Below are 27,802 nucleotides of genomic sequence, written 5' to 3' on the forward strand. Positions count from 1 at the left end.
TTATTTTAAATAGTTTTCGTTTGATTTAATCATTTCTTTATTGAAAGGTATTATTTATTTAATTTAACTAAAGTGTATTTTTTTTTACAAGTATAGTTTGATATTCGTATTAGAATAATTTAAAAGGCTCCTTAATAATAATTATAATGATATTTTCATAATTAAAATGTATAAATATGTCTCATTTTTAATTCAATTATTATCATTAATATAATAATCATTTATTACAAAAAATAATAAACAGATTCAACCTTTAAATTAATTATTATATCAAATGATTCAGAAATAAATATTACAAAATTCAGATTTTTACATTTGTTGAATGTTAAATTGAACTAATTAATATTCTAATGTCACTGATTCACTTCAATACTGTAGATAATAACATCTTTAAATTCATCTTTTGATGCCAATATAATGTATAGACATGGATCAATCACCATGTTTTTGGTGAACATTTTCTTAAGTGTATTTGATTGTAAAAAGATTTATATTTTCAATGAAATTCAAACATGAATTTTTAATATATCCATTTAGAATTTGATAACTTTTACAAACAAACAAAGATGGTTGCTGGTCAGCTGAGGGTTTGACCTTTAACCTGCTTTTCTAAAAACATAGACTTTATCTTATATTTATGATGAAACGCAAGTTAAACTTTTACTAAAACCGACTTAGTCTCCACTTGCTGGTTAGCATATCGATGCTAATTCAGCTAATTCTAATTTTCTAGTTGTAGTTTTCTCTGAATATTCCACTGGATGATAAAAAGCACAAACTTCTTTACTGCCTCTTGCTTTTTACTCTGAGCTTCGTGATATGGATTCAAAGAAACACTCGCTCTTCTTACCTGCACCTGCTGCTGCCGCTTGTCAAGAGTTTTCAAACATAAAGATGTTTAGTATAAGACGATGACAGACTCTCTCCTCCGGCGCAGACGTACCCCTCTGACCCTGGGCATGCGCGGCCGCCGGACGCTGGTGGACGACTTCTCTCTGGACAACTCCGACTCGGAGGAGGTCCCTCCCTCACCGACGCCCTCTTCTGGACGCCAGCGGACCCCGACGCCGTCCTCAGACGTCAGCCTGGACCCTTACGCCCTCAACCACGCAGAGTGACACACACAACAAAAAACTAGATACTACTAAATAACTGGACGGGTTTTTTTTTTTTTTTTTTAGGTACAACATGACTTTTTTTTGACGAAACGGAACTTTTCAATCGACTTTAAAAACGGGCGAAACTAGCGTCGACGCGACGTAAAAAAAAATGTGCAACACCAGCGACAAGTTTATTGACTTCGGGTTCTTTCTAAATTTAAATTAAAAAAAGGGTTAAAGCCGAAGCAGGGAATGTTTTTGAGACGACGAGTAACGTGTTGGTAAACACCGCAGAGAATCTTTAGAGAAGAGACGAGTGTCTTCTAACGCGAGTCCAACTGAAGCCATGTTCGCTAACAATCGTCACTCCAGGGCTGCAGGGGGAACCAGAGGACAATCTGTACAGAAACAGCTTTTCTTACTCTTAACTAAATCAGCAATAACTTGCTTGACGTCACATTTCGATTCGGCTTCAAAAGAAAAAAAAAAAACGTTTTCCTCGAGACTCTGTTGGTCTCGATTGCTGCTTCCGAACATGTTTCTGTGATCAACTAGGAGTCTTCGTCCGGCGTCGCACTGTAAGAAGAAACTGGACCTCCCCGACTTTTTTTATAGAACAAGACCCAACTTGTTGTTCGACCGACGTGTGCGACGTTCACTGTGTGCATCGAACAAAAGCTTTGTAGGCGTACGGATGAGACAAAGGGACGTAGGAAAGTAGCAAATGTAGTCGTCGTAGAGCTAGAGTAGGTGACGGAGACGGAACTCTCCCACCGGGAGGATTTTTTTAAGAAAAAAAAAAAAGACGTTTTCACCCCAAATACTCGCGACACAGATTTTTTAGAAACCCTGTGTTTTGAAAGTGGAATTTTCTCCTGCATGACTCATTGTTTGACAGATTCCAGGATTGTTATTAGACGCAGAACCAAGAGATGAATGTGTCGTCCCGACTTTAGTTCTAATGCTTTACGACGTTCCCCCAGAACCCCGCCGTAGTTTAGTCCGTGGACCCTGATCCACCTTCTGTGCAGTTTGGGAAGAATGTCTTAACGACAGGTGATGTCACCGAAATGTTTCTCCAATTTTATCCTGAATGTTTTTTTGATTTATTTATACAAACCGCTGAGCTCTGGAACCAAACGTGAGAACTCATTATCATTGACGTGTTTCTATGATTGACAGCTACAAGATCAAACTCACCGACTACTGACGTCGCCCTCTGACAGGGTGGTTTTTTTTCTACGCTGTAAAATGACTTTATTTTGGCAATATGCAAATTAGTCTATTTGAATTTTCCTTCCTTTTTTTTTTATGATGTTCTGTAAATGCTGCACTTTACACACCACCAGAGGAGAGAAACCGGACCTTTTTCATCCGTCTTGAACCTGCATCGAAGCCAAACAAACGGGTTTGTTTTCCGACAAGTCTTAAAGATGTGATCCTCAACGTGATCGGTTCATGCCTTGACAGACCATAAACCTGACGTGGTCGGTTGTAGCGAAGATAAAAAAGAGGAGGCCGGCGCTTCTCAGGGGGGGGATGATGACTCTGTTCATGGCTACTGTGCAACTTGAAACTATTTTGAAAAAAGCGTTTTATTGTTTTAGCCTTTTTTTTGTTCTTTTTGTTGTTAATTATGAAACATATGACTGGGGTTGACTTTAATATATGTTGTTGGTTTTGAATTTGTGCGTCCGAGTTTTTTTTAAAACACACACATGCACTTGTACACAACACATCTTTTAGGACTTTGATTTCATGGTTGTTTGCGTTTATATTGTCACTCAGGTTTCCTCCCATTGTCAAAAAGATATTTCTTTAAGGGTATTCTTAAATTATTATTAATAATATAATCTTAATTTTATAATTTATTGGAAAGAAATGTTAATTAAAGCATCACCATTAACTAACTTTGTATTTTTATATTCAATTATTTATTATTAAGATATAGATTAAGTTCCTGGTAGATAAAAAAATATATATATTAAAAAATTATAAAAAATACGGAAAATGTTTAAATGTGTTTAAAAAACTTTAGTTCAAAAAATAAACGTAAATACAGATAAGTTTGGTAAAATAAAAATATATAATTATTATGATAAAAATGTAAAATGTATTTTTATATTTTTCAGAGTTTTGAATAAAGATATAGATTAAGTTTCTGGTAGATTAAAAAAAAAGGGTAAATAAAAACGATAAAAAATACGGAAAATGTTAAGAAACAAGGTTAAAAAAATAAAAGTAAGGACAGATAAGTTTGGTGAAATACAAATAAAAAATATTACGATAAAAAAAATGGTCGTATAAATAAATAAATATATAATAAATAATCGTGTAAGATAAAAAATATATATATATTATTGGGGAAACTTTAAGTTGAGTAGCACATAATAAAAGATTTGGTAAAAAATAAAAAAATAAAATTAGTTACCTGGCAGTAATGGACTTCCACATACGAACTTAAAACAGATTTATTAAAATGGTCAAACCATTCTTTGTAAATAAATAACACGTGGCAAAAAAGAGTGACGTCACTGACAGCCTTCGGCATCATCACGACAACAAACGTGGACGGCGGTGGACACCGGAAGTGCGCGTCCCATCAGCAGCAGCCGCACGAGCCCAGGATGTCGCTGAACAACCAGTCGTCCTCGCCGGGGAGTCCGGACGACAGTCGCGGCTCGTGAGTCTGGACCGACGCGGGGAACGACCGGGCGACCCCCTCGAAGGGCGTCGGGGCCGAGGCGTCGCCGGAAGTCTGCATCATGCACGAGTAACGTTCGCGGCCATCTTGGAAAGACTCGTGTTGACGCTCGTCGATGACGTCATCGCTGCGGGCCCACTCTTGGTTACCATGACAACCGTCACCACACTCTACTGGCCAGAGGAAGTTCTCCGGCTCGCACCTGGTGATGCCGTGCGACAGGTGAGCCAGCGGGTCCTTGAACGCATCATCGGAGACGCTTTCAAAGTACTCGTCCACGTCGAAGTCGGTGCCGAGCAGGTCCAGCATGTCGGACCAGCAGGAGGCATCTTCGTGGAACTTCTGGAACAGCGGAGAACAAGATGGATCTGACCCTGGTTCGAGGTCGGAGGTCTGGACTTCATCCAGGAGCTCGTGGATCTCTGACGTGGATCCGGGAGGATCTCGACTTCCGGTGAGTTTCTTGGATCTGTTTTGGACTCTTTGTTGTCGCTTCCAAAGATGTCCTCCGTCCTCCTGCTTCTTCTCAGCAGCGTCAGAAGTCTGATGGTCGAGCGTCGCACCTGAGGCCGCGTCAGCGTCGCACCTGAACGACGCCTGATCCTCGTGGCTGTAGCTGCACAGCGAGGACGCCGAGCGGTGATTGGACGCCTCGATGTCCGCGAACTTCCTGTTTTGAGGGACGATTTTTTCCCAAACTTTATTAACAGCATGAAAAATTAACAGTGACAATCACAAGCGTCTGGTCATGTGACCCACCTCTGGATCATGTTGTGCAGGAAGCGCCGATGGTTGACCTGACGTTTGGACGGCCGGTTCTTGCGAGGCTTCTGCAGCGTGCGCATCATGTGACCGGCCGCCGACGTCACGAACGTGTAGAGGTCCCGACCCCAGGGGACCCCTCGGTCCAGGCCGGGTTCAAGTGTCACGGAGATGGATGGCCTCATGGCTGAGAGACAAAATGGATGAAAACTACGTTGAGTGAGGAGTTTGAAGTTAACTAACTTTCCAGGTACTTTTTGAGGGTAGTAAAATATATGTCAGAAGTGGGATTCGAACCCACGCCTACAGAGTAGACTGCGACCTGAACGCAGCGCCTTAGACCGCTCGGCCATCCTGACCACAAAAATGGATATTGTCTTTATATTCCAGCTCCAGGTATATGTAGTCATTTTCTTTCTTCTCATTAATAAGAGTTGTAGGAAAAATCGATAGTTTATATTTTAAACAAGTGTGTATTAACATTTATTTATAGTTTACATGCAAATATGCACCATGTTTGATCATTTTTGTGTTGCAATTTTGGTGCCATATATCAATACATTTAAATATCGCAATATTTTTTTATATTAGTACTTTATCGATATCCCTCAGCCCTGTATGGATTAATTTATTTACAATTACCTTGCGCAAGTTGGTTTGTTTTTGTGTTATAGTTAAAAGACCGGCCACTAGATGGCAGCAGTTATGTCGTCCACTAAAGCTAAAGGAATAAATATGTATATATATATATATATATATACTCATATCAGATTATATTACATCTCTTATAGTGTTAATAACTTATCATTTTATGGAGGTTATTCTTACTACAATATATGCTCCGTGTTTACTGTACTGACTCCTTCAAGAAACATCTTAAGACCCATTTATTGTGCAGGATTTTTCTTAATGGTCTTGGGGCTGCTGTGTTTCTTCCAAGTTGTCTTGACCTTTAAAGTTTTTAAATTTATATGAATTTTATCAGTGCATTTTCACAGGAACTTAACTTCTCCCACCTGGTTTAGGAGGTGTTGCTCTGGTATTTACCTGTGTGGTGTATATTGTCTGTTTCACTGATGAGTAAAAAAAAAGGGGAATTTGTCAGAAGTGAGATTCGGGTGAAGTTGCTTAATATGACAATTAATTTTTATTTTTGAAATGTATTTGATTAATGATTCTGGACATGTGACACCCAGGCCAACATGGTGTGCTTTTATAAAAGGTATGTCAGAAGTGGGATTCGAACCCACGCCTACAGAGTAGACTGCGACCTGAACGCAGCGCCTTAGACCGCTCGGCCATCCTGACCACATACCCTACTAAAGCTCATGCGTGAAGTAACTGACCAGATAACAGTTGTTGCTGCGAATATTTATTTTTAGCCACTAGATGGCGCCAGTCTTGTTTTTACAAAAACTAAAAAATCAGGTGCAGCTCATTTATCCCGAGGGTTACGATGTTTATTTTATTTTATTTTTTAGATGTTTTTATTATTTAACCGGTACATGTTGAGCATATATTACTAAAAGATATGTCAGAAGTGGGATTCGAACCCACGCCTACAGAGTAGACTGCGACCTGAACGCAGCGCCTTAGACCGCTCGGCCATCCTGACTGGAGACAACGAGAGACCCTCGGTTCATATTGTCTGAGCACCCAAATACATGTCTGCGGTTTGTACAGAATCACAAGCAGACAGAAATCGTATTTATTTATTTATTGATGTATTTATTTCCACCATTTTAATCATGTTTATTTCCATGTATTTGTCCCAAAAGCATGTATTTTAACTTTTATTTTAACTCACGTCTTCTTGCTTTTTTAGAAGATTTGTGTTAAGATGTAACGCCAATAAATAATGTTTGTAACAATAGACTAAATTAGGAGGAATTCATGGCAGTACCTGGTATATTATATAAGTAAATACTTCATTTGATTCAAAATAAACGACAGCTTGATTTGCAAAAAGATGGAAACTTCAATTAATTTCTTATTATTATTTCAAAATTATTGATTATTATATATTTATATTATATGTATAATTATGAACTACTAATACATATCTAATGTATCTGACATTTCTCATCATACATTTTTGTTAAACTTGAAAACTAGCTGCATCTTGATTTTTTTAATAGTTTATTTATCGTTTTAAAAATGTTTTGTGCTACTTGCTGCGTATAACAATGTATCATGACAATCATTTGTCATATAAAACGCTAAAATATGTACTATAAGTTAAAATATTTTTAAAATAATTATTACAGCAGCTACAGTAAGCAAAAATACTAGTGCAGAAATTTAGATTTTGATAAAAAACACAGATGTTTTTCGTCATGGTTATTTATTTTACGTTAATGAAAATACATGTTTACAAAATATAAATGGTATTTTGAACATGTAAATATCGAGAAAAAGTGAGTTTTCTTACCGTGACTGTGCTGCTGATGCTGCGTCTCTTTCCTCCTCCAGTCGACTGATGGGTCACCGAACGTCCACATTTCAGAGAAATGAAGTGTGTGTGCGAATTAAGTCAAGAGGAATCGGCCCTTTTTTCCAGAATTCAAATACTTCTCCTCCCTCCGCCCTCCATCATGAAAGGCCGGAGACTCGCCGCCCACCCCAGACAGGAAGTTCGGGCTAATTATCCAAGGAGTCAACGGCTCGCGGACGCGTGGCCACCATTGTGTTCGTCACAAAAGACAGTTTTGCTAAATAGAAGGAGACACAAGCGCGGCGGTTAACAAGCCCTCAATAGATCCGCTTAATCTCTGCTCCTCATTATCACATTCTCTGAGGGAAGAGCTAAGATGGTTGCTAGTGGCTTTAATTGACCTTTCAATCTCGGCACACGTGCATGTGGCGGCACGTCTGGCCCTAACTAGCGTCCGTCGAAGCTCATTGTGCGACTGTTGTTGTGCGTTTCAAAGACACGTTAGTGCGTTTGTTCATCTCGTTACAATTCAAGTTAGTCTAACTTGACAACATTGTGACTTTTTGATTGACACGCTGTTATTTTTACTACACAACTTTGCCAGAGCAACTCTACATGGCATCCTTTAACCACTGGTTTTCTCTCTGGCAGTGGGTCGGAGACAGCAGTTGCATTCATTTCCATCTTGGCTTGAAGTTCCTGGGATGAGAAAACAGGAAATGGACCCAACAAGAGCATTTCTTTCTTCAATGCAGTTCCATCTTCAAGCATCTCTAACTCAGGTAATTCCATTTATTTAACTAACCAGATATATTTCAATATATTATTCAAACTAAATTAAATATTTATATTGAAATATTTGTTAACCCAGCACTGTGACTTTGACTCTTTAAGTTGAAAATATGAAACTTAACTATTTGAATGAATATTTGAAGACACATTTCTTACTCTATCTACTGGCTGTCCATCTTAAAATCAACCTGTTCTCTCAGATCTGTCGTCCCTCATACCCATCTTCACCCCTCGCCGTGACATTTTAGTCATATTTATTAATCAGCCACTAAACGATGAGAATAGTTTGAACACTCACATAAACAAGTATAAAAGTATAAACCAGTGTTTGGCAATTTCCTCAGGGGCCACATTTTACGTTTCACATACAGGGGTTATCTAGCATTATAAATGACCAATAGTATACAATCATGTCACTAAATATGTACTAATTGTGATTCAATTGAGTTTTATTTTTTTATATTTACTTAAAAACATATTACAATTGTGGATATTCAAATACACAAAGCTGTGAAATCCATACAGGCTAAATGTAGCACGCTTTGCTTTATAAAAGGAATGTCGGAGGTGGGATTCGAACCCACACCTTAATTTCATATCAAGGTGAAGTTGCTCAATATGAATTTTAAACTTCATTGTCGTTTTTTCATTGATTCTGTGCACGTGACACCCAGGCCATGATTTGCTTTATAAAAAAGTATGTCAGAAGTGGGATTCGAACCCACGCCTACAGAGTAGACTGCGACCTGAACGCAGCGCCTTAGACCGCTCGGCCATCCTGACTGAATGAAGCTTAGTGCAACCATACACGATTATTTAAATATGATAAAAAAACACAATGAACTATGTGATCCCACTTCTAACACCTTACGTAGCAGACAAAACAAAGAATGGGTTTTAATTTCTTGTGATGGTGAAGTTACTTAATATGACAATTTAATTTTTTTAATGTATTTGATTAATGATTCCAGGCCAACATGGTGTGCTTTTATAAAAGGTATGTCAGAAGTGGGATTCGAACCCACGCCTACAGAGTAGACTGCGACTTGAACGCAGCACCTTAGACCGCTCGGCCATCCTGACTGGTCTAAAACTGTTTTTTTATTCATTTACTGACCTGTCATCCCACTTCTGACACCACTCAGCTAACTAAACGCATGTGCTGTGTCTCAAATCGCATACTTCTCTCAGTATACTAGAAGTTAGTATGCATCAGTTTAGTGTACGTACTAACTAGTACGCAAATTCTCCACAGATAGTATGTCTCAAATCAAACACTGCTGCTACACACTAACCGGAAATCACATGAAGCTTCTTCTTCTACTTCTATTTAACGATGTTTCAACCAGCTGTTTGAACGCTATCGACACCTGATGGCAGCATGTTTTGCAACTTTGGAAAAATAAATAAAGAAAAAATATTAGAATCTAAATAATCGTGAGATATTTAAGCTGGTATCAGCAGCGAAGACGTGTTTATCCTTCTACTGCTTCTGAAAATACACCTGTAAGTATATGAATATATATGCATTTATATGTGACGTAACTTCCGTTTAAAACGTCACTAAGATGGCGGTTGTTTAGGGTGGTTAGTGTCCATCGAACCATACTCAGTTTTGTGGGCGTGTCAGTACGCCAAGTTAGTGTGCATGGCGCACTAAATTTGGCATACTAAGAATTGAGACGCACCAACGCACTAAAAATACTAACTTTGAGTACTCTAGTATGCGATTTGAGACAGCATATCTGTTGAGAATTTGCGTACTAGTTAGTATGTACACTATCCTGATGCATACTTACTTCTAGTATACGATTTGGGACACAGCAATGGGTTTTAATTCTATGTATGGGTGTATTTTATCAAGTATCATACGCAAGTGAGACCCCGCCTGTTTTTCGTTGTAAAAGATATGTCAGAAGTGGGATTCGAACCCACGCCTACAGAGTAGACTGCGACCTGAACGCAGCGCCTTAGACCGCTCGGCCATCCTGACTGTGTAAATGTTAAAAAGTCTTGACGGTCGGTCGTCTAAGTTCAGAGTTGATACAATTTGATGATAATTTTCATCTAATTAACTCCACAAATGTATTTGTATATTTTACATTTCTATCTCTTTTTAAGCCATTTTTCAGACTCTCTACCTCGACAGTGCAAGTAAATAAAACCAGAACATGTGTCTATTTATAGTGAGACACCACATGTGCCCTCGAGGGTCTGTAGGGTGAGTGAGTGACTCGTGTTTCTTCATTCATATGGAAGATGGAAACTTGTCGTGTAAAATCAGTGTTTGCATGATTGTATTGATCCCAGCATGTGGTGTTTTCTCAGAGTCTGCCGGCTGATACATCTTATCTTCTGATAGACTTTGGACTCTAGTCTCAGCTCCCACTGGTGCTCAAAGACCAATGAAGAAGGACTCTGTGAGGTTTGAAACGTGTCTTTAATTCTGCAGATCTTCTCACGATGCACAGAGTCTGGGCTGCGTTCAGAGCTCGCCCGTACATCGGTAACGTGGTGGGGTACACGGTCCTGTTCTCCTCGGCCGACCTCTTCCAGCAGAGGTTTCTGGGAAGGAGATCGGACGCACCGGGGATCGACTGGTGTCAGACCGCACGGGTGGCGACCGTCGGCTTCTGTTTCCACGCCAACTTCAACTACCACTGGCTGAGGGGGCTGGAGAGGATGCTGCCGGGGGGCGGAGTCAGAGCCGTGGCAGCGAAGGTGGTGGTGGACCAGCTGGTGGCGGCCCCTCTCACCATCAGTGCTTTTTACATCGGTGCGTGATCACACTTGTGGATCATTTTTATTAATCACACAAAATATATTTTTTATTTCAGGTTTGAGTTTTCTAGAAAACAAAGAAGACGTTCTAGAAGTCTGGAGGCAGAAGTTCTGGACGTCTTATAAGGTACATGATGAGGATGATGATGATGATGATGATGAGGAGGAGGAGGAGGAGGAGGAGGAGGAGGAGGAGGAGGATGATGATGATGATGATGATCATGATGATGATGATATTGAATATGATGATTTTTCTCTCCATGTTTGATCCAGACAGGTGTTGTATTCTGGTCCACAATGCAGGTGAGACAGAATATTTCTATATGTAGGCATTTTTTCATTTTCTTATCATCAATTGGGGTCTAGAAAAAAAAATCAATACACTTAAATATTGCAATATTTTTTTCACAATACCTAGAAACAAAAGATTGAGATTTAACTGCACTGTATCGATATTTGAAAAACATGTATATATTTTATGGTTTATATTTTAATTAATTGTGTATAAAATATATAAGCAAAAAAAATAACAAGCAAATATACACAGTCTTTGATCATTTTTGTGTTGCATTTGTGGTGCAATATACACTTAAATATTGCAATATTTTTTTCATAATACTATATCAATATTCCGCAGCCCTGTATCGATGTATTTATTTACAATTAACGTACTAATATTCACCGCTTTGGTTCATTTTTGAACTAGACTAGACAGCAGCAGGCATTACTAAATGACTTATAACAGTACTCCACATTTAAAGGAACAATGAGATCCTGGCGATAACTGAGGACGAGAGGATACAGTCGACTCCATCAGCATTTACATATTTTAAAACGAATGAAAGCAGTTACGACTTTGTCAAGAGTCATGTGGTCTGTAAATACTGCAACACCAGAGTCAAGTACTCATACTACTGTATAAATTTCATGAGGTGCCAAAGAATGGCTTCCTTGGTGCTTGATTCTGTTTTTCTATTGCTTATTTTGTCTGTTATATTATTATTATTATTATTTTGTATCCTATGTTGTTTTTAAAACACTGGCAATAAAAGTTTTTCTGAATTTGATTTTGATCTTCACAGGCACTAAACTTCTCCCTGGTGCCTCCTGTTGCACGGACAGTGTTTTTAGGAGGCGTTTCTCTGGTTTTTACCATCTATCTGTGTCACGTCAAGCAACAAGATGACAACGAACCTGAATAAAAATCTGATCTACCTATGATGCCTTTTGGAGTTTTTATTTTTATCAAATATATTCCCATACATGCATACACCGGAGTAACTGTTCTCACATTCATGTAGTGTTTATTTATTTTTTTAATTGGGAGATATTTAAAGCTTTATTTTAGAGCTTTTTTTAAATTAAAGAAACATTTAAATTGTGTTTCAGAGTAGCGTTTAAATGAATCGAATAATTAAAGGAAGTATTTGCGTTTCATAGGCCAATTTTTTAACTACATTTTTTTTTTTTAATAATCTATTATATATATGTTTTTAATATACTGTAAAAAAAAAATCCTTTTGCGTCAGTTGTCCTTTGTTGCTTTCTTCCCACTAGAGGCGCTCTCGCGAGTCCCCAGCTACAGGAAGTGCATGTTCGTCAGCCAATCACGGAGGCGGAATATCAGTCGAGTCTTTATCGCGAGACCTTAGCTCTTCCTTTTTCCTTTCCGCTCCGAGTCCAAGATGGTAGGTAGCTTTAGCTGAAAATTCAAGATACAATCCTTTGAATATCAACGACCATCCGTCGATTCTGAGTCGTAACTCGGTTCCAGATTACTATCCCCATATCACGGAACCGTTTAACGTTTAATACACTCACCATTTTTGATTAAAAACGTGCTTAAGCGATGCTAACTGGCGCTTCGGTGCCGACGTCATTGCGGTCTAGAAAACTGTTAAAACTATTGCCGCTGACATAAACTTGTGGCGTAAAATGCACTTTCGTTTACGGTAACTAATATGAACTGACGTATTTAATTGAAATGTGACTTAAAAGTGGTATATTTTACCACTGTTTGCGTTTACGTTGCTCTTAGCTAGCTTAGTAATGTCAACGTGTGTAGCGACCTAATGTCCATGAAAGATACTGACGGAAGTTATAACCGTCAGCTGGTGTTACATTTAAATGACCCCCCAAATAAGGGCTTTTATTAGATTTCAGTTTTTTAACTTGTCTCTTCGTTTTGTAGGGAGTCGACATCAGACATAACAAGGACCGTAAGGTGCACAGGAAAGAGCCTAAGAGTGAGGACATCTACCTCAGGCTCCTTGTCAAGGTAAGTTTAATGTCCACGTTCAAGTGACTGCTGGTGAGTCGTAGTGTTTCTTATTCTTGTCCCTTTTTATTTTAGCTCTACAGGTTCCTGTCCCGTCGATGCAATGCAACCTTCAACAGGGTTGTCCTGAGGAGGCTCTTCATGAGCAGGTCTAACAGACCTCCCCTCTCCTTGTCTCGCCTGGTGAATGTCCTTTTTTATTTTTATGATGTAAAGTTGTAGCCGGTACTCATAACTTGATCTGATTCCAAGTTTCATACATTCCATGTTTGATACCTGCTGTTTTTAAACTTCCCTCATGTTCTACTCACCCTCATGTCGACTAAGGGTTGGTTATTTTCAGAGTAATTGTTCTATTTAGAGTTGTAGACAATTGTATATACATTTTGAAATTACCATTCATGCTCAGTTGTCTTCATCCAAAATTGCAGATAGATAAAAACTTTATTGATCCCTCCAAAATATCGCCACACTGGAACATCTGGAATTGTTCTGAAAAACATGAACAAGTCTATTTTAAAGATTGTTTTTATTGCTTCCAGTCGACTGTCTACACAAGAAGCGCTTGTGATATTTACATGGAGTTTTCCCCGTCAGTGTAAGATGTTGGCCTAGCAGCGTATGCTAAAAACAACCATAAAATACAGACTTGTTTAAGTTTTACTGTAACAATTCTGGAATTAATTTGGGGTGTATATTTCCAAGTATTAGTGGTTTGGGTATTTTTTCTGTTCATAGATAATATCAATTTACTGTAATTCTTGTAACTTGGCCCTGATTTGGGATTTTAAAAAAACAACAACATTTAATGCCAATTAAAATGCGATTAAAATCCTATGGACTAGATCTTTTTCTGTTCTGGATTTTTAGTTGTAGTGGATCTCATCCTGTTGAGTCAAGCTTCCTTTGGATTTGAAGTTATATTTTGTTTTCCTTTTTAATTAAGAAATGTAGTTTACCTTCAGGTGTCCACCTTTTTTTTATTTTGAAATCTATTTCTTATATGTAAACCCTTTTATTGACCACTTTTTTTAATCATCAGATTCGCAAGATGAAACTGGCCGGCCGCGAGAACAAGATCGCTGTGGTTGTTGGAACAGTCACCGATGATGTCAGGATCCAGATTGTCCCTAAACTCAAGGTAACATTTCAGAATATTAATGATTTATCTCCCTTTATCCATTATTCAGAAGGCCCAAGTATAAACTGATGTTTGTCCAACAGGTCTGTGCTCTGAGAATTACCGACGGTGCCCGCAGCAGAATCCTGAAGGCTGGTGGGCAGATCATGACCTTTGACCAGCTGGCTATGGCCACTCCTAAGGGACTGGGCACAGTTCTGCTGTCAGGTAATGTTGGTTGTCTTTCTACTGAAGCACACAGTGTCCACTTTTATTTGGTTTAAAGTTCGCACATTGACCTACTGGATCAGATTACGAGGGAATTAGCTGGGCACATGAATAATGTAAACATCTTAAGAAATTGTTATTTGTGCAGGCTTTTACTTGACCTTCTGAGACTCTTTGTCTTGTGTCTTGATCTTTTAAGTATATTTAACTGTGTCCCTGGTCTAGCAATAACCTAATAAACTTACTTGCTTCATCAGAATAGATTCATGATGTTGCTGACACAATTTCCTTATAACGCGACTCGTTTTGTTTTTTTGACAATTCGATCCTTAGAAGGATTTTTATTTTTAAGTCAACAACAGGATCGATGTTGTCTAAAATCTTTTTAAAATATGCATAAGATGATATCATTAAACCGTGTCTAGATTTCATTAAGACTCGTCTGATTTTATTTAATGGTTTGTCTTCAGGTCCCCGCAAAGGCAGGGAGGTGTACAGGCACTTTGGAAAAGCTCCTGGAACTCCTCACAGCCACACCAAGTACGTCATGCAATCCATTTTGTCCCTGTTGCTCACATCTGACGGTTATAAATGTATAATTTTCTTAGTTGCATGATGGTTTCCAAAATGTATACGTTGCTTTTCATTGTGTACTAGGATTCGGGGTTACACATTTTATGATTGGATATATTTTCTCTCACTGTTCTGACCTAATATACTTTAGAAATACTAGAATGTTTTCTCAATATTTGGCAGATTCTTTGAAATTCTGGTTCCTAATTAAAGTGTTCAAGTTAATCTTAAACCCAATTATTAAATCAAAAAAAAGTTTATCTAATTATGTTTCTAATATGGCGTAATAGTCCTGTTAATTGCATCAAATTTGCTAATAATGAAAGCTAATATAAATCCTTTCAAAATAAAACCAAATGGTGGTCTTCATATCGGAATCTGAACAAGATCATTTCCAGTGTTGTAAATGCAACACAGCTGTCATGATGGTATAGAATGGGAAATAAAATTAATAGATTGTTGCATTAAATTATTAAGGAAATAATTATATTAGTCGATAATATTTAATAATAATTAATATTTAATCGAATGTTGTAATTTTAAGATTGTGTATATAATAATCAAGACTGTGTAATTGTTTGTTTATGTATTAATGCAAATATTTCTCTTCTCCAGGCCCTACATTCGCTCCAAGGGCAGAAAGTTCGAGAAAGCTCGTGGTCGCAGAGCCAGCCGTGGCTACAAGAACTAGTTGTCATGTGTTTTTCATGCAATGTGATACAAATAAAAGAGCTTGGCTGTTCCAAATGTCTTGTCGCTGATTCATTGGGAATTTGGGTCGACGGCATAAAACACACTATTGTTAATACTGGAGCAAAATATCCGTCGCGTGTGACATGTTTCTTCTTAATGGGCTTCCCTTTTCCTTTTTAAAGCTTTTTTTTTTTTTGTGAAGCCAATAATGCCTTCGTCATGAGTGTTTGTGTTGAAATGACTGGTTCGAGGGGAAAACTGTGACTCGTGCAGGAAGAGACGTCGATGATTGGAGAATGTCGGTGGGTGTTGCGAGCTTTTCCTTATCAACCATTGGACTTCCTCTCCGCCGCTCACAGCTGCGGCTCGCGCTCCAGACACTTCCTGCTCCCACCAGCTACACACTGTCGTGCCAACGCAGAGCGGCAAGATGAGGTATTTCTACACGTTACACTTTTCTCGGGTTTTATCGAAAAAAAACATTCTCCTCGATTCCACATCTTGGACTTAATGTTTGACTTGACTCTGTGGTTCGTCCACCGCTAGTGTAGCGAGCTACACGGTCTGTTGGCTCACTTTGCTAACGCTATCTGCCGAAACTTATCTCTCGAAAATAACCTTTTAACTGAAAGATTGTGCGTTTTTAACTTTGTGTCACAAAAAAAAGAGTTTGTTGTGTAGATTTTACTTGGACGCGTCTTGACTAGTGGAGCGAAAAGCTAATGCTAGCTGTTGTCAGTTTCCAGTAGCTCCGAGCTATGTTTACAGTGTTAGCTTCCATGTGCGGTTCACAACAAATGTTACTTTTATTAAACACGTTTAAAGTGGTTTATTTTCAACGAACGCTTTAAAACATGTGTAGCTAGCTTAGATAAGTTAGCTGGCTAACAGGCTGTCAAGCTAACTAACTTGACGTTTGTTAAACTTTACCCACTTGTTTTGAATTGTGTCGCATGACAATGGTGTCTAGAAATACCTTTTCACAACGTAATATTCTACCCAAAAATACCATGGGTTCTGTCAGCAGAGTCATTGTGAGGCGGACAGGCTTGCTATTATTATTATTAGTATTATTGCTGGGTGTCACCGCCCTGAGACTCAAGGACATGAAAAGGTGCAACAATGGCATCAGGCAGGTCTTTTCTTCACCCTCGCCTTATCTGAGCAGGACATCAGCCAAACCTTGAGATTGTGTCTGAAGCACAGCTTGCACAATGTTTTTTTTTTTTGTTTTGTTTTTCCATCTCGTTGTAAAAAAAAACAACCTTTTAATTAACAACAGTCTTCAATCCATTTATGGTCCCACAGATAATGATCTCGCTGCTTGATGTTCTCTGACGCAGTTGAGTTCAAAGTTGATCTAAACGGATACAACATGGACTGTAACGTGTACCACCAACTGGTTACACAACTATTAAAGTGACATACAAAAAGAAAAGATAAATACCATGCTAGAAAATTGTGTAGTAATTGAAGTCGAGTCTGAATTCCTGTCTTATGGTCATCTTTCTGCGTAAACAAGTCTGAAAACCTTCAGTCAAGATCTACCTTTCCACGCCACAAGTGAACAAATTTAAGTCCATAAATTCAAAACCACCATCACTAGGGCTGTAGCGATACACTCACCTGATGATACAATGCGATACGATAGAGTCGGCTCGCAATACGAACGATCTTAGTGGTGTCTTGTGATTGTTCCACGTTTTTTTTGGTTGCATTTATAGACCTGAAAGCCAAATGTATTCAGAAAACATCCGCTTTAAAAGCTCCTGAAGTTGACTGTATCCTCTAGTCCTGAGTCATTGCTGGGATCTGGCAATGTTTTGTTGTTCCTTTAGCTGCAGAGCACTAGTGATCGCGGAAGGTTAATTTATTACATAAAAATGTCGGGAAAAATTGCATGTTATTTTTGATATGCTTGTATACGTTTTCGGAACTATCATAGGGGGCACTGACTCATCTTGTGATTGTGCTACTGATTTCTTTTAAAAATTATAGACCTGAAAGCCAAATATATGTCCAAACATCAGCTTTAAAAGCTACTGAAGTCGACTGTATCCTCTCGTCCTCAGTCAATGCTGGAATCTCACAGGATTTCGTTGTTCCTTAAGCTGTGGAGGATGTAAAGAATGCTGCCATCTAAGGGCCAAGGTCAATTTGCAATATAAAAATGAACAAAAGCTGGGAATATTTGCCTGTTAATTGTTAAATAAATAATACCGTGCTGCTCAATATTGATAAGATCAATAAACTTAAACACTGCAATATACAAGTATATCGATATTTACTGCTTTAAATTTTGTCTCTGTGAGATTAATGAGGTATCTATCGTATCAAAACCAACACAAAAATAACTCTTAATAAAGAGCAACATTCATGTTTTATATACTAACCAAAACTAAAATTCTTTCATTCCAAAAAGCTGAGTCAGAACATGGCGGTTTGGGACGCGTGAGGCTGAGTCATTGAGCTCTCAAATAAGGTCAAGGGACACGATGTGTATTGCTTCATCCTCCCACCACTATCTTATCGTGACTCTGTGATAGTGTACGTTATCTCAAGCATTTCTTTTGTGTTTTAATGAACCAACCTTTTTTTTTTTTCACCGTCTGTAGGAACAGAGACTGTTGGGAGGGAACGTGACGCGTCACTCAAAAAAAGACTTCACCATGACCTAGGACCTACCTGGAACTTGTATGTCTTGTGTTACCCCCTTTTTTTTGTTTTCGCCTTAACTGTCTTTTGTCCTCCCACGTTTGTTTTCGGAGAACAGAGGCTTCAGTGTAGGTTAGGATGAAACTTTATTCTACAGTCTCCCTCACTATTTCCACACACAGGCCTTGTTGTTAATCCTCTCCCTGCCTTGTTTGCAACACTGAAATAGAAGAATAAGAGTTTAAAAAAAGGCTTAAATAATATCATTTTGTATAATTTATATCTTTGTCAAGCACTTCAAATGCATTATATTTTTGTAATTTAATAGTTTAAAGCCTCCTACCAAGGTGTGTTTCGTGTTTTCAACATTTTTTTTCTGTCTGATCCGTCTGTGTAATTACTTAAATATTACTAGCAATATCCGAGCTGCTATCGTAGTGAGGCTTCTTTGATTCAACCTCTTGACTGAAAGTGTCAAGGCTGGCATTTCCGAGCTCAAAGTATCAAAGTATCATGAGAGATTGTATCTGGAACTGAAGGACTTATCTGATAAGCTACATCTTGAGCGGTCGATCTGGATTTTCTACTTAAATGAAGACGCCTCCTCCACAAGAAGGGCAAAACAGGAACTTCGTGTTTTTTGGACGTATGAATCATTTGGAAAGGATTTTTTTTCGTTGGAATTGAAGGACGAAGTTCTCCGAGCAAGATGACCTTCTCTCGCCTGTAAATGTGGACCCGCTTTACACAAACTTGTCGAGACTGTTTTTTGTAAACCACCTCAGAAGCGAGGATGCGATCCCCGGAGCCCCTCAAGTCTTTCCCGGCCGAGGCCCTCCTTCACGGCCAGTTCGCGAGCTGGGGGTCCGGCACCAGCGGCAACAATAACAGCTGCCCCAACAGCCCCGGTGGTCCCGGGGGGCTCTCCCCAGCTGCCTCGCCGACCCCGGCTCCCGCCTCCAACTATGCCTTGACTCTCACCCACACCCACATACATATCCAGCGCCTCTCGCCTCGGCCGGGGAAAGAGTCCCGCCTCCTGCTGCCGCTCACGGAGCTCATCGGCTGCAGCTGCCCCCGCGCCCCTGCACCCCCTTTGCTGGTGCTCTACTGGTACCCACCTGGCAAGCGGCGGAAAGGGGTGTCCCGCCGCAGGCAGGTGAGGGCCTACCTGGCCGAGAGCAGGCCCGAGGCGGAAAGATGGTCGGCCGCGATCCAGTGTCTGCTGCGAGGTGTGGAGGTCACGGCTGAGACGGGTGAGTGTTCTGTTGACTCTGTGGTCTGTCTTGTTTGTTTATGGGATGTTGCCCGTCAGTCACCTGGAAAGTGTTAGGATAGGAAATGAACTGGTGTTGATTTAGATCAGACAGCAGGATCTGTCGTGCACGTTGTTCTCTAATGAAAAGAAAATCTTTTCTACCTTTTACTTTGTCAATATTATGTTCTTTGACAACTGAGTCATACTCGTCTACAGCATTCCCACCTTAAGCCACTTAACAAAGAACGACTTGATAACCAAAATAATAGGTTAAAATATTTTTATTTTTGCCGTATCGACGGGGCAGCTCAGGTCATAAAAATGTTGCTTTTAATAATTGTTTTTCCCAAAGGTTTAAACTCTAAAGCTATTATGTAGTCCCGGCTGTTTCTCTTGTGGAACACGGAGTTTGTTTATGTCATTTCTAGACTAATTAGTGGAGCTAAGAGAGCTGTGTAGTGCAGGAGAGACAATCCAATTTCCCTGAGGGGTCCCATTATATGTGATGACCGGAATGAGTGGTTGTAAAAAAGAAAAAGAAAAAAAGACACAAGCTAAATTGGCATTAATATGATGGGGAACTTCATTTATTTACTGGCCAAGATTGAACCGTAAATTAACTTAATATTTATCGTGCATGATATTAAAAATGATGTAAATATAATGATAAGAAAAAATAAAACGTGATCTTTTTTAATAATCTTCTTGAATAAAGAGTCAAAGAGTCTTGAATGAAGCCACTTTATATCCTTTATCTTTTTATTTTGAGATACAAGAAACTCTGAAAAACAGAAAACTTTGACTTAATCAAGTTACATTTAAAAATGACACAGTATTGGTAATAAAAAAAAACTTTAATCAAAGATCAGTGTTGCAGCTTTAAGTTAGTGTTGTGTCAACAGACATAATCCAAGAATAGCTAACTTGGGTTCATTTGGTGTTAAATTACAGATTTTCCTACACTTGTGTGTGTGTGTCTTGATGTAAACCATTCTAAAGGTCATTTTGTATTGAAGTACATTTTCAGTCGTGATACAAAAGCCCCCTTTTTTGTGTGGCGTTTTTGTAACTTCGTGCTAAAAATAGTATCATGTTATATTGACCTACAGTGTGATGCTCCAATTTAGCATGTTTTAATGATAATTCAGACTAAAAGGGATTATCACTTTAATTCTTCCACTTGTGGGATTAGTAATGCAACGTTTTTTGTCTGCTTTAGTTTTTTTTTTGTTACATAAACTCAGGCCCTGTTGTTGCGTACACTCTGTTGTGTTCACACCAATATGTTCCGTCCAAAAGGTGTTTACCTTTTTATCACTGGCGTCTTTGTGTTACCTAAACAACATCTTCCACGATTTCCTGTCTCCTTCCTTCTCGTTCGGAGACGTATCTGGACCGCTTTGAAATTTCCAATGGCTATCGTTGGTCTTCCTGTTTTCACCTATCACATTGTCTCCTTCCTCACGAGGCTGATAAGTCACTTCGCTCTCACAATTAGCATTCAAAAGAATTTGCTGGCATTGTTCCGCACGCTTTCTTCAGCCGTGCATCAGCTGAGTCAAATTTCTAGTTTGTCGACCTGACTTCAGATGGACATCAGCACATTTTTTTGCCCCGGCTGATGTTATTCGTGCTCTCGTTTGGATTGTTGCGTAAAGCAGGATTATCTGAGAGTGCGGATTATCAGCGCGTACAAGAATCTATCCGTTAGATTTTACATGACACGGTAATCTCTGTCATCATTTTTACCCACACATCACACTCTACACTTGGATTAATTCATGTAGTGTTTGAGAAGTGTTGGAAAGGGTAGATGGCTATTTTGATGTGTAAGATATTTTGTGATACTGTAGGAACAAGGATATATTTGTAGTATTGTCAACTACTTGACTCTGGTGTTGCAGAATTTACAGACCATATGACTCCTGACGAAGTCATAACTGATTTCATTTGTTTTGAAACAAAAATATGCCCAAATAATCAAGTTGCTGGAGTCGACTGTATCCTCTCGTCCTCAGTCATCGCCCAGATTGTATTGTTCCTTTAACTGCGGAGAACGCAATGACCGCTGCCATCTAGCGGCCAGATGTTTAATGTCAATACAAATATGAACAATCGCAGTTAATGTTCACATAAATTTGGTGCTGTTGAATATTGATACAGTATCGTGGAGAAATGTTTTGGATTATTAAGTGTATCAACATGTTCTTGAACCCCTACAAGAGGATATGATTTGCACCGTAAATGCCACACAAAAATGATCAAACACTGTGAATATTTTCATGTTAATTATAAATAAAAATACTTGTTTTAACATACTTTATTTAAATTCAAACGAATAAGATTTGCACTATAATTTGATGTTTGGTTACAAATGGGATTTAAGGCAAAAATATGATCTAAAAGTAAATGTGATTTATTTATTTATTATATGTTTTATTGGAATTACTTTGAAAATACCTCACATGTTCTACGTGTGTTCTTCAGTCAGTATTGGTTTGATCTCTCGCCCACTATACTGACGCATTAAAATGATGACTTAAATAAATTCATCTTTTTTTCACTCCAGAGTTCTGCCGGAGTCTCCTTCCTCGTCCCCGGCGACTGCTGTTGTTGGTCAATCCTTTCAGTGGGCGAGGACAGGCCATGCAGTGGTGCCAGACTCACATCCTGCCGATGATCCGAGAGGCAAACATCAGCTACAATCTCATCCAGACAGGTGAGCATAAACAAACACGTCGCTGCGACAGAAGCTCAAAGTTTCATTTGTCTCCTCCAGAGCGTCAGAACCATGCGAGGGAGCTCATCAGAGAGATCTCGCTGCCAGACTGGGACGGCATCATCATCATCTCTGGAGACGGTCTGCTGCACGAGGTTTGAGTTTTCATTCCGTTCTGGTTCATGCGGGCGACTCTTCTTGACGTCACCGGATGTTGTTTTGTCCTCCTCAAGGTGATCAACGGGCTGATGGAGCGACCCGACTGGGAACGAGCAATAAAGACGCCGGTTGGCATTTTGCCCTGTGGCTCTGGGAACGCTCTGGCTGGATCCATCAACCATAACGCCGGGTAGGCATGAGTGGGGTTTGGATTCCACACAATCACTGGAATTAGACGAACGAAGAACATGTCTCGAAAAAAGTATTGATTTTTTATTTAATTTAAATGTTTTGGTTTTCTGGGCATTCAATTATTTATTGTATTAAATCATCTCTATATTGAGAGGTTACATTTGTTTATTTATTATTATAATTATTGTTATAATAAATATTATATTATTATACAATTATAATTTGTATATCGAAAGATAAAATTCATATAAAATATATAAAATCATTTTATAGTTTGATGTTCTAATTCCAATAATCCAAAACAAATTTACTAAATTCATTTTTTTTTAATCCTGGCCTTGTAAATTCAGTGTCATTATTATACCAACATTTTTTATTTTACTTTATATTGAATTTTTAAAAAAAAATGGAATTTAGAACCTTTATTTTTGAATTATTGAAATTTATTTAAATGAGATTTTTCTATTTCAATTATTTAAGAGATACATTAACAATTAAAACTTTTTAATATAGAAACTATTTACTATTCTTTTAAATGATGGACAATATTTAAACCAATATTCTGATGACACTGATATACTTCAATACTGCTAAATATAGTTTAGTTACCATGAACTTTACTAAAGAATTGCATTGATTAGTCAGATAAAGCATTTTAAGTGGATTAAAGAGCAATAACCATATCAAAATAAAGAATCCAACCTGTTGCTAGACAATTAATGACCAATTAAGTTTCAGAAAAAACGTTTTATTTCACATCACATACAGAAAATAATGGAAAAAAAGAAGAAATTACAAAACATAAGGCGTTAAGCAGAGGATCCTCGGTTCTGACATCTCTTGTGCTGCAGGTTCGACATGTGCCTTCGGGAACCGCTCCTTCTGAACTGCAGCTTTCTGTTGTGTCGCGGCGACGTTTGCCCGATGGACCTGGTCTCCGTGACGACGAGTCCCGGTCCTTCTAGCAACAGTCACCCGTCAGGACCGCGGAGACTGTTTTCCTTCCTTTCTGTTGCCTGGGGATTCGTGTCTGACGTGGATATCGAAAGTGAAAGGTAGGTTTTTAAAAAAAAAAAATACACTTCTTAAGCTCTTATTCTAACGACCTCTCTCTCGGTCAGGTATCGGGGTTTGGGCTCGGCTCGCTTTACCCTCGGCACTCTGGTCCGGATCGCTTCGCTTCGCTCTTACAAGGGACGACTGTCCTACCTACCTCCGTCCGTGGTCACCTCCTCGCCGGACGCCACGCCTCCTCCGCCGAGGAGACCCTTGTCCCGCAGTATCACCGAAGGCCTGGAGGGATTCTGCAGGACCCCCATCCACCGGACCTGCTCCGACATGGGCATCAGCGAGCAGAGGAGCCTACGGAAAGGGGAAGGAGAGCGCGAGAAGGAAGAGAGGCAGAGGGAACGAGAGAGGCGACGGGAGAGGGTCCGAGGAGGAGGAACGGGGGTGGTGAGAGCCAGCAGCCTGATGGAGGACCGGGAGAAGGAAAGGGAAGGAGAGATGGAAGCTGAGGAGGAACAAGCGGGGACATGCTCGGAGCGATCGGGGACCAGCTCCGAGTCCAGGGAGGAATGCATCATGGAAAAGGAAGACGAGCCAGAAGATGACATCGAAGAAGAGTCAAACGGGAAGATGACGAAGGGACCCGAGGAAGAGTGTTTCAATCATCAGGATGGTCTGGAACCACGGCAGACTTGGAGGAAGAATTCAGCTCCGTCCACCCAGATCGTCGACGCGCTGTACAGTCGGGAGGCGGAGCCCGACACCACATACGGGGTGGAGGACGTGGACCTGAACGGGAGTTTCTACCAGAAGGAGGCCTACCCGTTAGACGTGGCCCGGGAGAGGTCGCTCACCATCTCCTCCCCCTTCCGCCACTCTCCCTTCTCCTACAAGCCGCGAAATGTAGATCAAAACCAAAACACGTCCAGACCTCGGCCCATCTCGCTGCTCCAGCACTCCCACTCCAACTCCCTCCCTCCCAAGCTCCCGTCCCTGTCTCTGTCGCTGTCTCCGACGCCGCCTTCGTCCCCGTCCTGTGCCTCGCCACACTCCTCGTCGTACCTCGCCCCGCGGCCCAACACGCCCGGCTCCACCTCCTCGTCGCCGTCCTTACGCACGCCGTCCTCGTCTTTTAACTTCGACATCGCCGAGCCGGCGTGTCCCCACAAGAACCGTCCTCTATTCTCGCTGCCTTTGAATCTCCCCAACGACGACTTGTTGCCGCCGCTCGAGCAGCCTCTCCCCACCAGAGACTGGGTCACCATAGAGGGCGACTTCGTCTTGGTCCTGGCCCTTTATCAGAGCCACCTGGGGGCCGACTTGCACGCCGCGCCCCAGGCCCGGTTCGACGACGGGTTGATCCACCTGACCTTCGTACGGGCGGGAATATCCAGAGCCACTTTACTCAGACTGTTCTTCGCCATGGAGAGAGGAACCCACCACACTGTCAGCTCGCCGTACGTCAGCCACGTCGCCTGCAGGGCCTTCAGGCTGCAGCCTCTCTCCGCCCGGGGAACGCTCACGGTGGACGGAGAACTGGTGCCTTACGGGCCGCTTCAAGCGCAGGTCAGAACCATAATGAAAAATATCAATTGTTGAATTTGTATGAATGGTTTATTTATTAGGTGTGTGTATTGGCAAGAGTCTGGTGATACAGGTGCAACAATATATATTTTGATACTGTAGTAAGTAAGTAAGTAATTGTTATTTGTATAGTGCTTTTCCAGACCAGGGTCACAAAGCGCTTAAACAATCAAAACAATACTCAATAAAGTATATACTTTAAAGGGCAAGATAAAACTGATAACACAACAGGAGTTCCAGAAAATCAAGGAAAAGCCACAAGGATGTATTTGTAGTATTATCAAGTACTTGACTCTGGTGTTGCAGTATTTACAGACCACAAGACTCATAAGTCCATATGTAAGTAAGTAAGTAATTGTTATTTGTATAGTGCTTTTCCAGACCAGGGTCACAAAGCGCTTAAACAATCAAAACAATATTCAATAAAGTTTATACTTTAAAGGTCAAGATAAAACTGATAACACAACAGGAGTTTCAGAAAATCAAGGAAAAGCCTGAACAAATAAAAACGTCTTAAGATGTTTCTTGAAGACATGTTTGAATATGTCCAAACATGACTGTATCCTCTAGTCCCCAGTCATCGCTAGGTTTCATTATTCCGGAGGACTACTGCCATCATTCGTTGCAACATAAAAATGAACAAACGCTGTGAATATTTGCATGTTTTTTTTTTAAACAATTATTTTATTTTTATTGATACAATAACTAAAACATATAATTTACAGGCAAAATAAATGTTTTCTTTTTGTTGTTTTTTTTAAAGAAAAAAAAGGATCAATACACTGTTATTGAATATAGATACAGTACGGTGTAAAAGAATATTGCGATGTATCACTGTATAGATATTTTCTCACACTGCTGTTATTTATGTCGTTCGCAGGTTCATCCTTCACTGGCTCGCCTCATCGTCGGAGATTCTGGAGTGAAAATAACTAGATTCTAATCAGGGATTGGTCCAGCTGACTGACAGCACTCTACTGAATTATGTAATCTGTTGCCATGTTTACTTTGAAGAATCGATGACTTAAAAATAGCCTGGGATGCGGAGACTGCTCTCCAGAGGTTCGATTTAAAAAAAATAAATTAAAAAGAAAAGGGATAACCCACCGAGCCACACATGATCGGAGCAGGACTGCAGGGATTAATCTGAAAATGGATGAAAATGCGCCTGATTGCACAGCTGTTGGATTACGCCGAGCGTAGCCTGAAGCATGAACACTGCACAGCCTGGGATGACAAGAGGGAAGAAACTATTTGAATGTTTGCATTTGGAGCAGACGGCGCATGTGTTGTATGGATACACAAACGTACGCATGCTGAGGTCTGTTTCGCCTTATCGTGAGTCCAAGGGAATCGATGGTGAACGACTCATCGTAACCTTGACGCTGAGATTAGTCTTTTCTGACCACACCCCTTTTTCTCAGCACACTTCTGACCAGTGTGTAGGTGTAGAAGCAAAATTAGAATGCCTTACTGGTGTTGCTTAATAGTTTCTAATCTCGACACTACCGCTAGATTATTTATTGTCAACGTCCCAGCAGTGTCTATACTCGACACTCAAGCTCACTTCTATCAGCGAGCACACTACCTATCACTGAAGCGGCAGAAGAGAATGTGGACGGAAGTGAGACGAAAACTAGTGCACATTTCGATGCACGCGAGCGAGTGAAATCAGAGCAATGATACTGTTGACCGGTGATCATGACTGACATTTTTTGCATAATCTTGATTTTCTTAGCCAGTGGGCGCACAATGATGATGTCACAGATACCAGACTTTGCCACATGTTGAACATGTAGAAATCCAAACCAATCAATCGTTGTCATTTTGTAATGTTTTACTCTCCTCCTCCTCCTCCTCCCTTCATCGTTGGCTTGCTGCAGACATTCACCGCGAGATCACGCGTCGTTTCCATCTCTTCTGCACCATTTAAAGTGGCACGAGATTCACAACACTAGAACGCCGCGGCACTTTTAGACACATCTTAAGAAGAGAAGTGGATCTTAGAGAGAATAACGTGCTAGATTAAGGCTTTTTGTTAGAGATGCTTAAAGTATCTAATAATTTCAACACAAATATGAGGGAAGACATTCTGTATTTTGTAATACAAGCTAAAAATAAGAACGGGAAACGGGTTGATTGAAGGAATAAAAATTGACTGTGAATAACCGCTGAACAGAAACCAGCAAAGGATTCAGGAAAAGGTTTATTTTTTTCTCTGAGCAAATAATGCTCTGTGAGGTGAATTCACACACTTGGAGAAGTGTTTATTTAATAATACAATAATTGTTCTCCCTGCTGATATTTCTTGGGATTTATAATGGCATGTGCAGCTCCTCAAATCAATGGGATTGTGTCCGACCTGCTTGCATCACCACTGTACTGTATGTCATGCCTCCAAGAATAAATGCCTTTGTATTATAAGCCTGTACATTCTGGCTGATGGTGGTGAACTGTTCAAAAATAAATACACAACATTGAGTTAAATACTTGGCTGTCGTTCTTCATTTGCTAGTTCTTGTATGTTCAACGGGGAATTATCATTAAATATATCCATTCTATAAATGGTAAATGACTTTAACATGGTTTCTACAGATCAAGTCATGTTAAATTGATTTTTAGTTTCATTATAATTATATTTAAAACCAACTTGACAATAAATAAAAATGGAATTTAACACAAATGACTTTACGAACTTGTAAGTTTACAAATAATTTTACCCCGATGTATATTTTAAGGTAAAACAAACATAACATATAAAT

General features: G+C 39.7%; 5 protein-coding genes and 6 non-coding genes across 23 annotated transcripts in view; 4 read left to right on the plus strand and 7 right to left on the minus strand.

The window, feature by feature from the left end:
* The window catches only part of myh14 (myosin, heavy chain 14, non-muscle), a 30,008-nt gene extending 27,223 nt beyond the window's left edge, over positions 1-2,785 (plus strand). For 12 of the 13 annotated variants that reach the window (XM_087812414.1, XM_087812416.1, XM_087812412.1 and 9 more), the window contains one exon: positions 938-2,785. In XM_087812414.1, the coding sequence (XP_087668540.1) occupies positions 938-1,118 (181 nt within the window). In that variant the 3' untranslated portion in view covers positions 1,119-2,785. The remainder of the gene's footprint in view (positions 1-937) is intronic. The other variant, XM_087812425.1, reaches the window with a different exon arrangement.
* An 859-nt stretch (positions 2,786-3,644) lies between these two features.
* c16h19orf85 (chromosome 16 C19orf85 homolog) lies at positions 3,645-4,898 on the minus strand. Its single transcript, XM_087779118.1, has 2 exons — positions 4,564-4,898; positions 3,645-4,474 (listed from the first exon to the last, which is right to left on the minus strand). The coding sequence occupies exons 1-2, from the start codon at positions 4,749-4,751 to the stop codon at positions 3,703-3,705; spliced, it is 960 nt and encodes a 319-aa protein (XP_087635244.1). The 5' UTR covers positions 4,752-4,898; the 3' UTR covers positions 3,645-3,702.
* trnal-cag (transfer RNA leucine (anticodon CAG)) lies at positions 4,843-4,925 on the minus strand. The gene has a single exon. It is a non-coding gene; the product is annotated as a tRNA-Leu (tRNA).
* Positions 4,926-5,791: 866 nt separating this feature from the next.
* On the minus strand, positions 5,792-5,874 carry trnal-cag (transfer RNA leucine (anticodon CAG)). Its single transcript has one exon. It is a non-coding gene; the product is annotated as a tRNA-Leu (tRNA).
* A 224-nt stretch (positions 5,875-6,098) lies between these two features.
* On the minus strand, positions 6,099-6,181 carry trnal-cag (transfer RNA leucine (anticodon CAG)). The gene has a single exon. It is a non-coding gene; the product is annotated as a tRNA-Leu (tRNA).
* A 2,311-nt stretch (positions 6,182-8,492) lies between these two features.
* trnal-cag (transfer RNA leucine (anticodon CAG)) lies at positions 8,493-8,575 on the minus strand. Its single transcript has one exon. It is a non-coding gene; the product is annotated as a tRNA-Leu (tRNA).
* A 217-nt stretch (positions 8,576-8,792) lies between these two features.
* On the minus strand, positions 8,793-8,875 carry trnal-caa (transfer RNA leucine (anticodon CAA)). Its single transcript has one exon. It is a non-coding gene; the product is annotated as a tRNA-Leu (tRNA).
* An 827-nt stretch (positions 8,876-9,702) lies between these two features.
* trnal-cag (transfer RNA leucine (anticodon CAG)) lies at positions 9,703-9,785 on the minus strand. The gene has a single exon. It is a non-coding gene; the product is annotated as a tRNA-Leu (tRNA).
* Positions 9,786-10,255: 470 nt separating this feature from the next.
* Positions 10,256-11,775, plus strand: LOC148062599 (mpv17-like protein). Its single transcript, XM_087812427.1, has 4 exons — positions 10,256-10,568; positions 10,630-10,700; positions 10,847-10,876; positions 11,656-11,775. Exons 1-4 carry the CDS (start codon positions 10,256-10,258, stop codon positions 11,773-11,775), a joined length of 534 nt encoding a protein of 177 aa, XP_087668553.1.
* Positions 11,776-12,192: 417 nt separating this feature from the next.
* rpl18 (ribosomal protein L18) lies at positions 12,193-15,519 on the plus strand. The gene is made up of 7 exons (XM_087813268.1): positions 12,193-12,261; positions 12,765-12,851; positions 12,927-13,034; positions 13,894-13,992; positions 14,076-14,199; positions 14,670-14,739; positions 15,388-15,519. Exons 1-7 carry the CDS (start codon positions 12,259-12,261, stop codon positions 15,461-15,463), a joined length of 567 nt encoding a protein of 188 aa, XP_087669394.1. The 5' UTR covers positions 12,193-12,258; the 3' UTR covers positions 15,464-15,519.
* A 280-nt stretch (positions 15,520-15,799) lies between these two features.
* sphk2 (sphingosine kinase 2) lies at positions 15,800-27,527 on the plus strand. The gene is made up of 8 exons (XM_087812552.1): positions 15,800-15,900; positions 18,081-19,376; positions 21,948-22,097; positions 22,158-22,252; positions 22,331-22,446; positions 23,300-23,503; positions 23,570-25,022; positions 25,921-27,527. The coding sequence occupies exons 2-8, from the start codon at positions 18,914-18,916 to the stop codon at positions 25,981-25,983; spliced, it is 2,544 nt and encodes an 847-aa protein (XP_087668678.1). The 5' UTR covers positions 15,800-15,900; positions 18,081-18,913; the 3' UTR covers positions 25,984-27,527.
* The last annotated feature ends 275 nt before the right edge of the window (positions 27,528-27,802 follow it).

Source organism: Callionymus lyra, chromosome 17 (assembly GCF_982586985.1).
Source record: "Callionymus lyra chromosome 17, fCalLyr1.hap1.1, whole genome shotgun sequence".
In the NCBI taxonomy this organism is placed as follows: Eukaryota; Metazoa; Chordata; class Actinopteri; order Syngnathiformes; family Callionymidae; genus Callionymus; species Callionymus lyra.

What these genes read in the sequence shown, in the direction of transcription:
- sphk2 (XM_087812552.1), top strand. Translation starts at nt 18,914, where the DNA reads ATGCGATCCCCGGAGCCCCTCAAGTCTTTCCCGGCCGAGGCCCTCCTT. An exon ending in GGAGGTCACGGCTGAGACGG is followed by an intron (nt 19,377 to 21,947) that starts GTGAGTGTTCTG and finishes TTTTCACTCCAG; the next exon opens with AGTTCTGCCGGAGTCTCCTT. An exon ending in CTACAATCTCATCCAGACAG is followed by an intron (nt 22,098 to 22,157) that starts GTGAGCATAAAC and finishes TGTCTCCTCCAG; the next exon opens with AGCGTCAGAACCATGCGAGG.
- rpl18 (XM_087813268.1), top strand. An exon ending in ACCTCAGGCTCCTTGTCAAG is followed by an intron (nt 12,852 to 12,926) that starts GTAAGTTTAATG and finishes TTTTTATTTTAG; the next exon opens with CTCTACAGGTTCCTGTCCCG. An exon ending in GGGCACAGTTCTGCTGTCAG is followed by an intron (nt 14,200 to 14,669) that starts GTAATGTTGGTT and finishes GTTTGTCTTCAG; the next exon opens with GTCCCCGCAAAGGCAGGGAG.
- LOC148062599 (XM_087812427.1), top strand. Translation starts at nt 10,256, where the DNA reads ATGCACAGAGTCTGGGCTGCGTTCAGAGCTCGCCCGTACATCGGTAAC. An exon ending in CATCAGTGCTTTTTACATCG is followed by an intron (nt 10,569 to 10,629) that starts GTGCGTGATCAC and finishes TTTTTATTTCAG; the next exon opens with GTTTGAGTTTTCTAGAAAAC. An exon ending in TATTCTGGTCCACAATGCAG is followed by an intron (nt 10,877 to 11,655) that starts GTGAGACAGAAT and finishes TGATCTTCACAG; the next exon opens with GCACTAAACTTCTCCCTGGT.
- c16h19orf85 (XM_087779118.1), bottom strand. Translation starts at nt 4,751, where the DNA reads ATGAGGCCATCCATCTCCGTGACACTTGAACCCGGCCTGGACCGAGGG. An exon ending in CTGCACAACATGATCCAGAG is followed by an intron (nt 4,475 to 4,563) that starts GTGGGTCACATG and finishes CCCTCAAAACAG; the next exon opens with GAAGTTCGCGGACATCGAGG.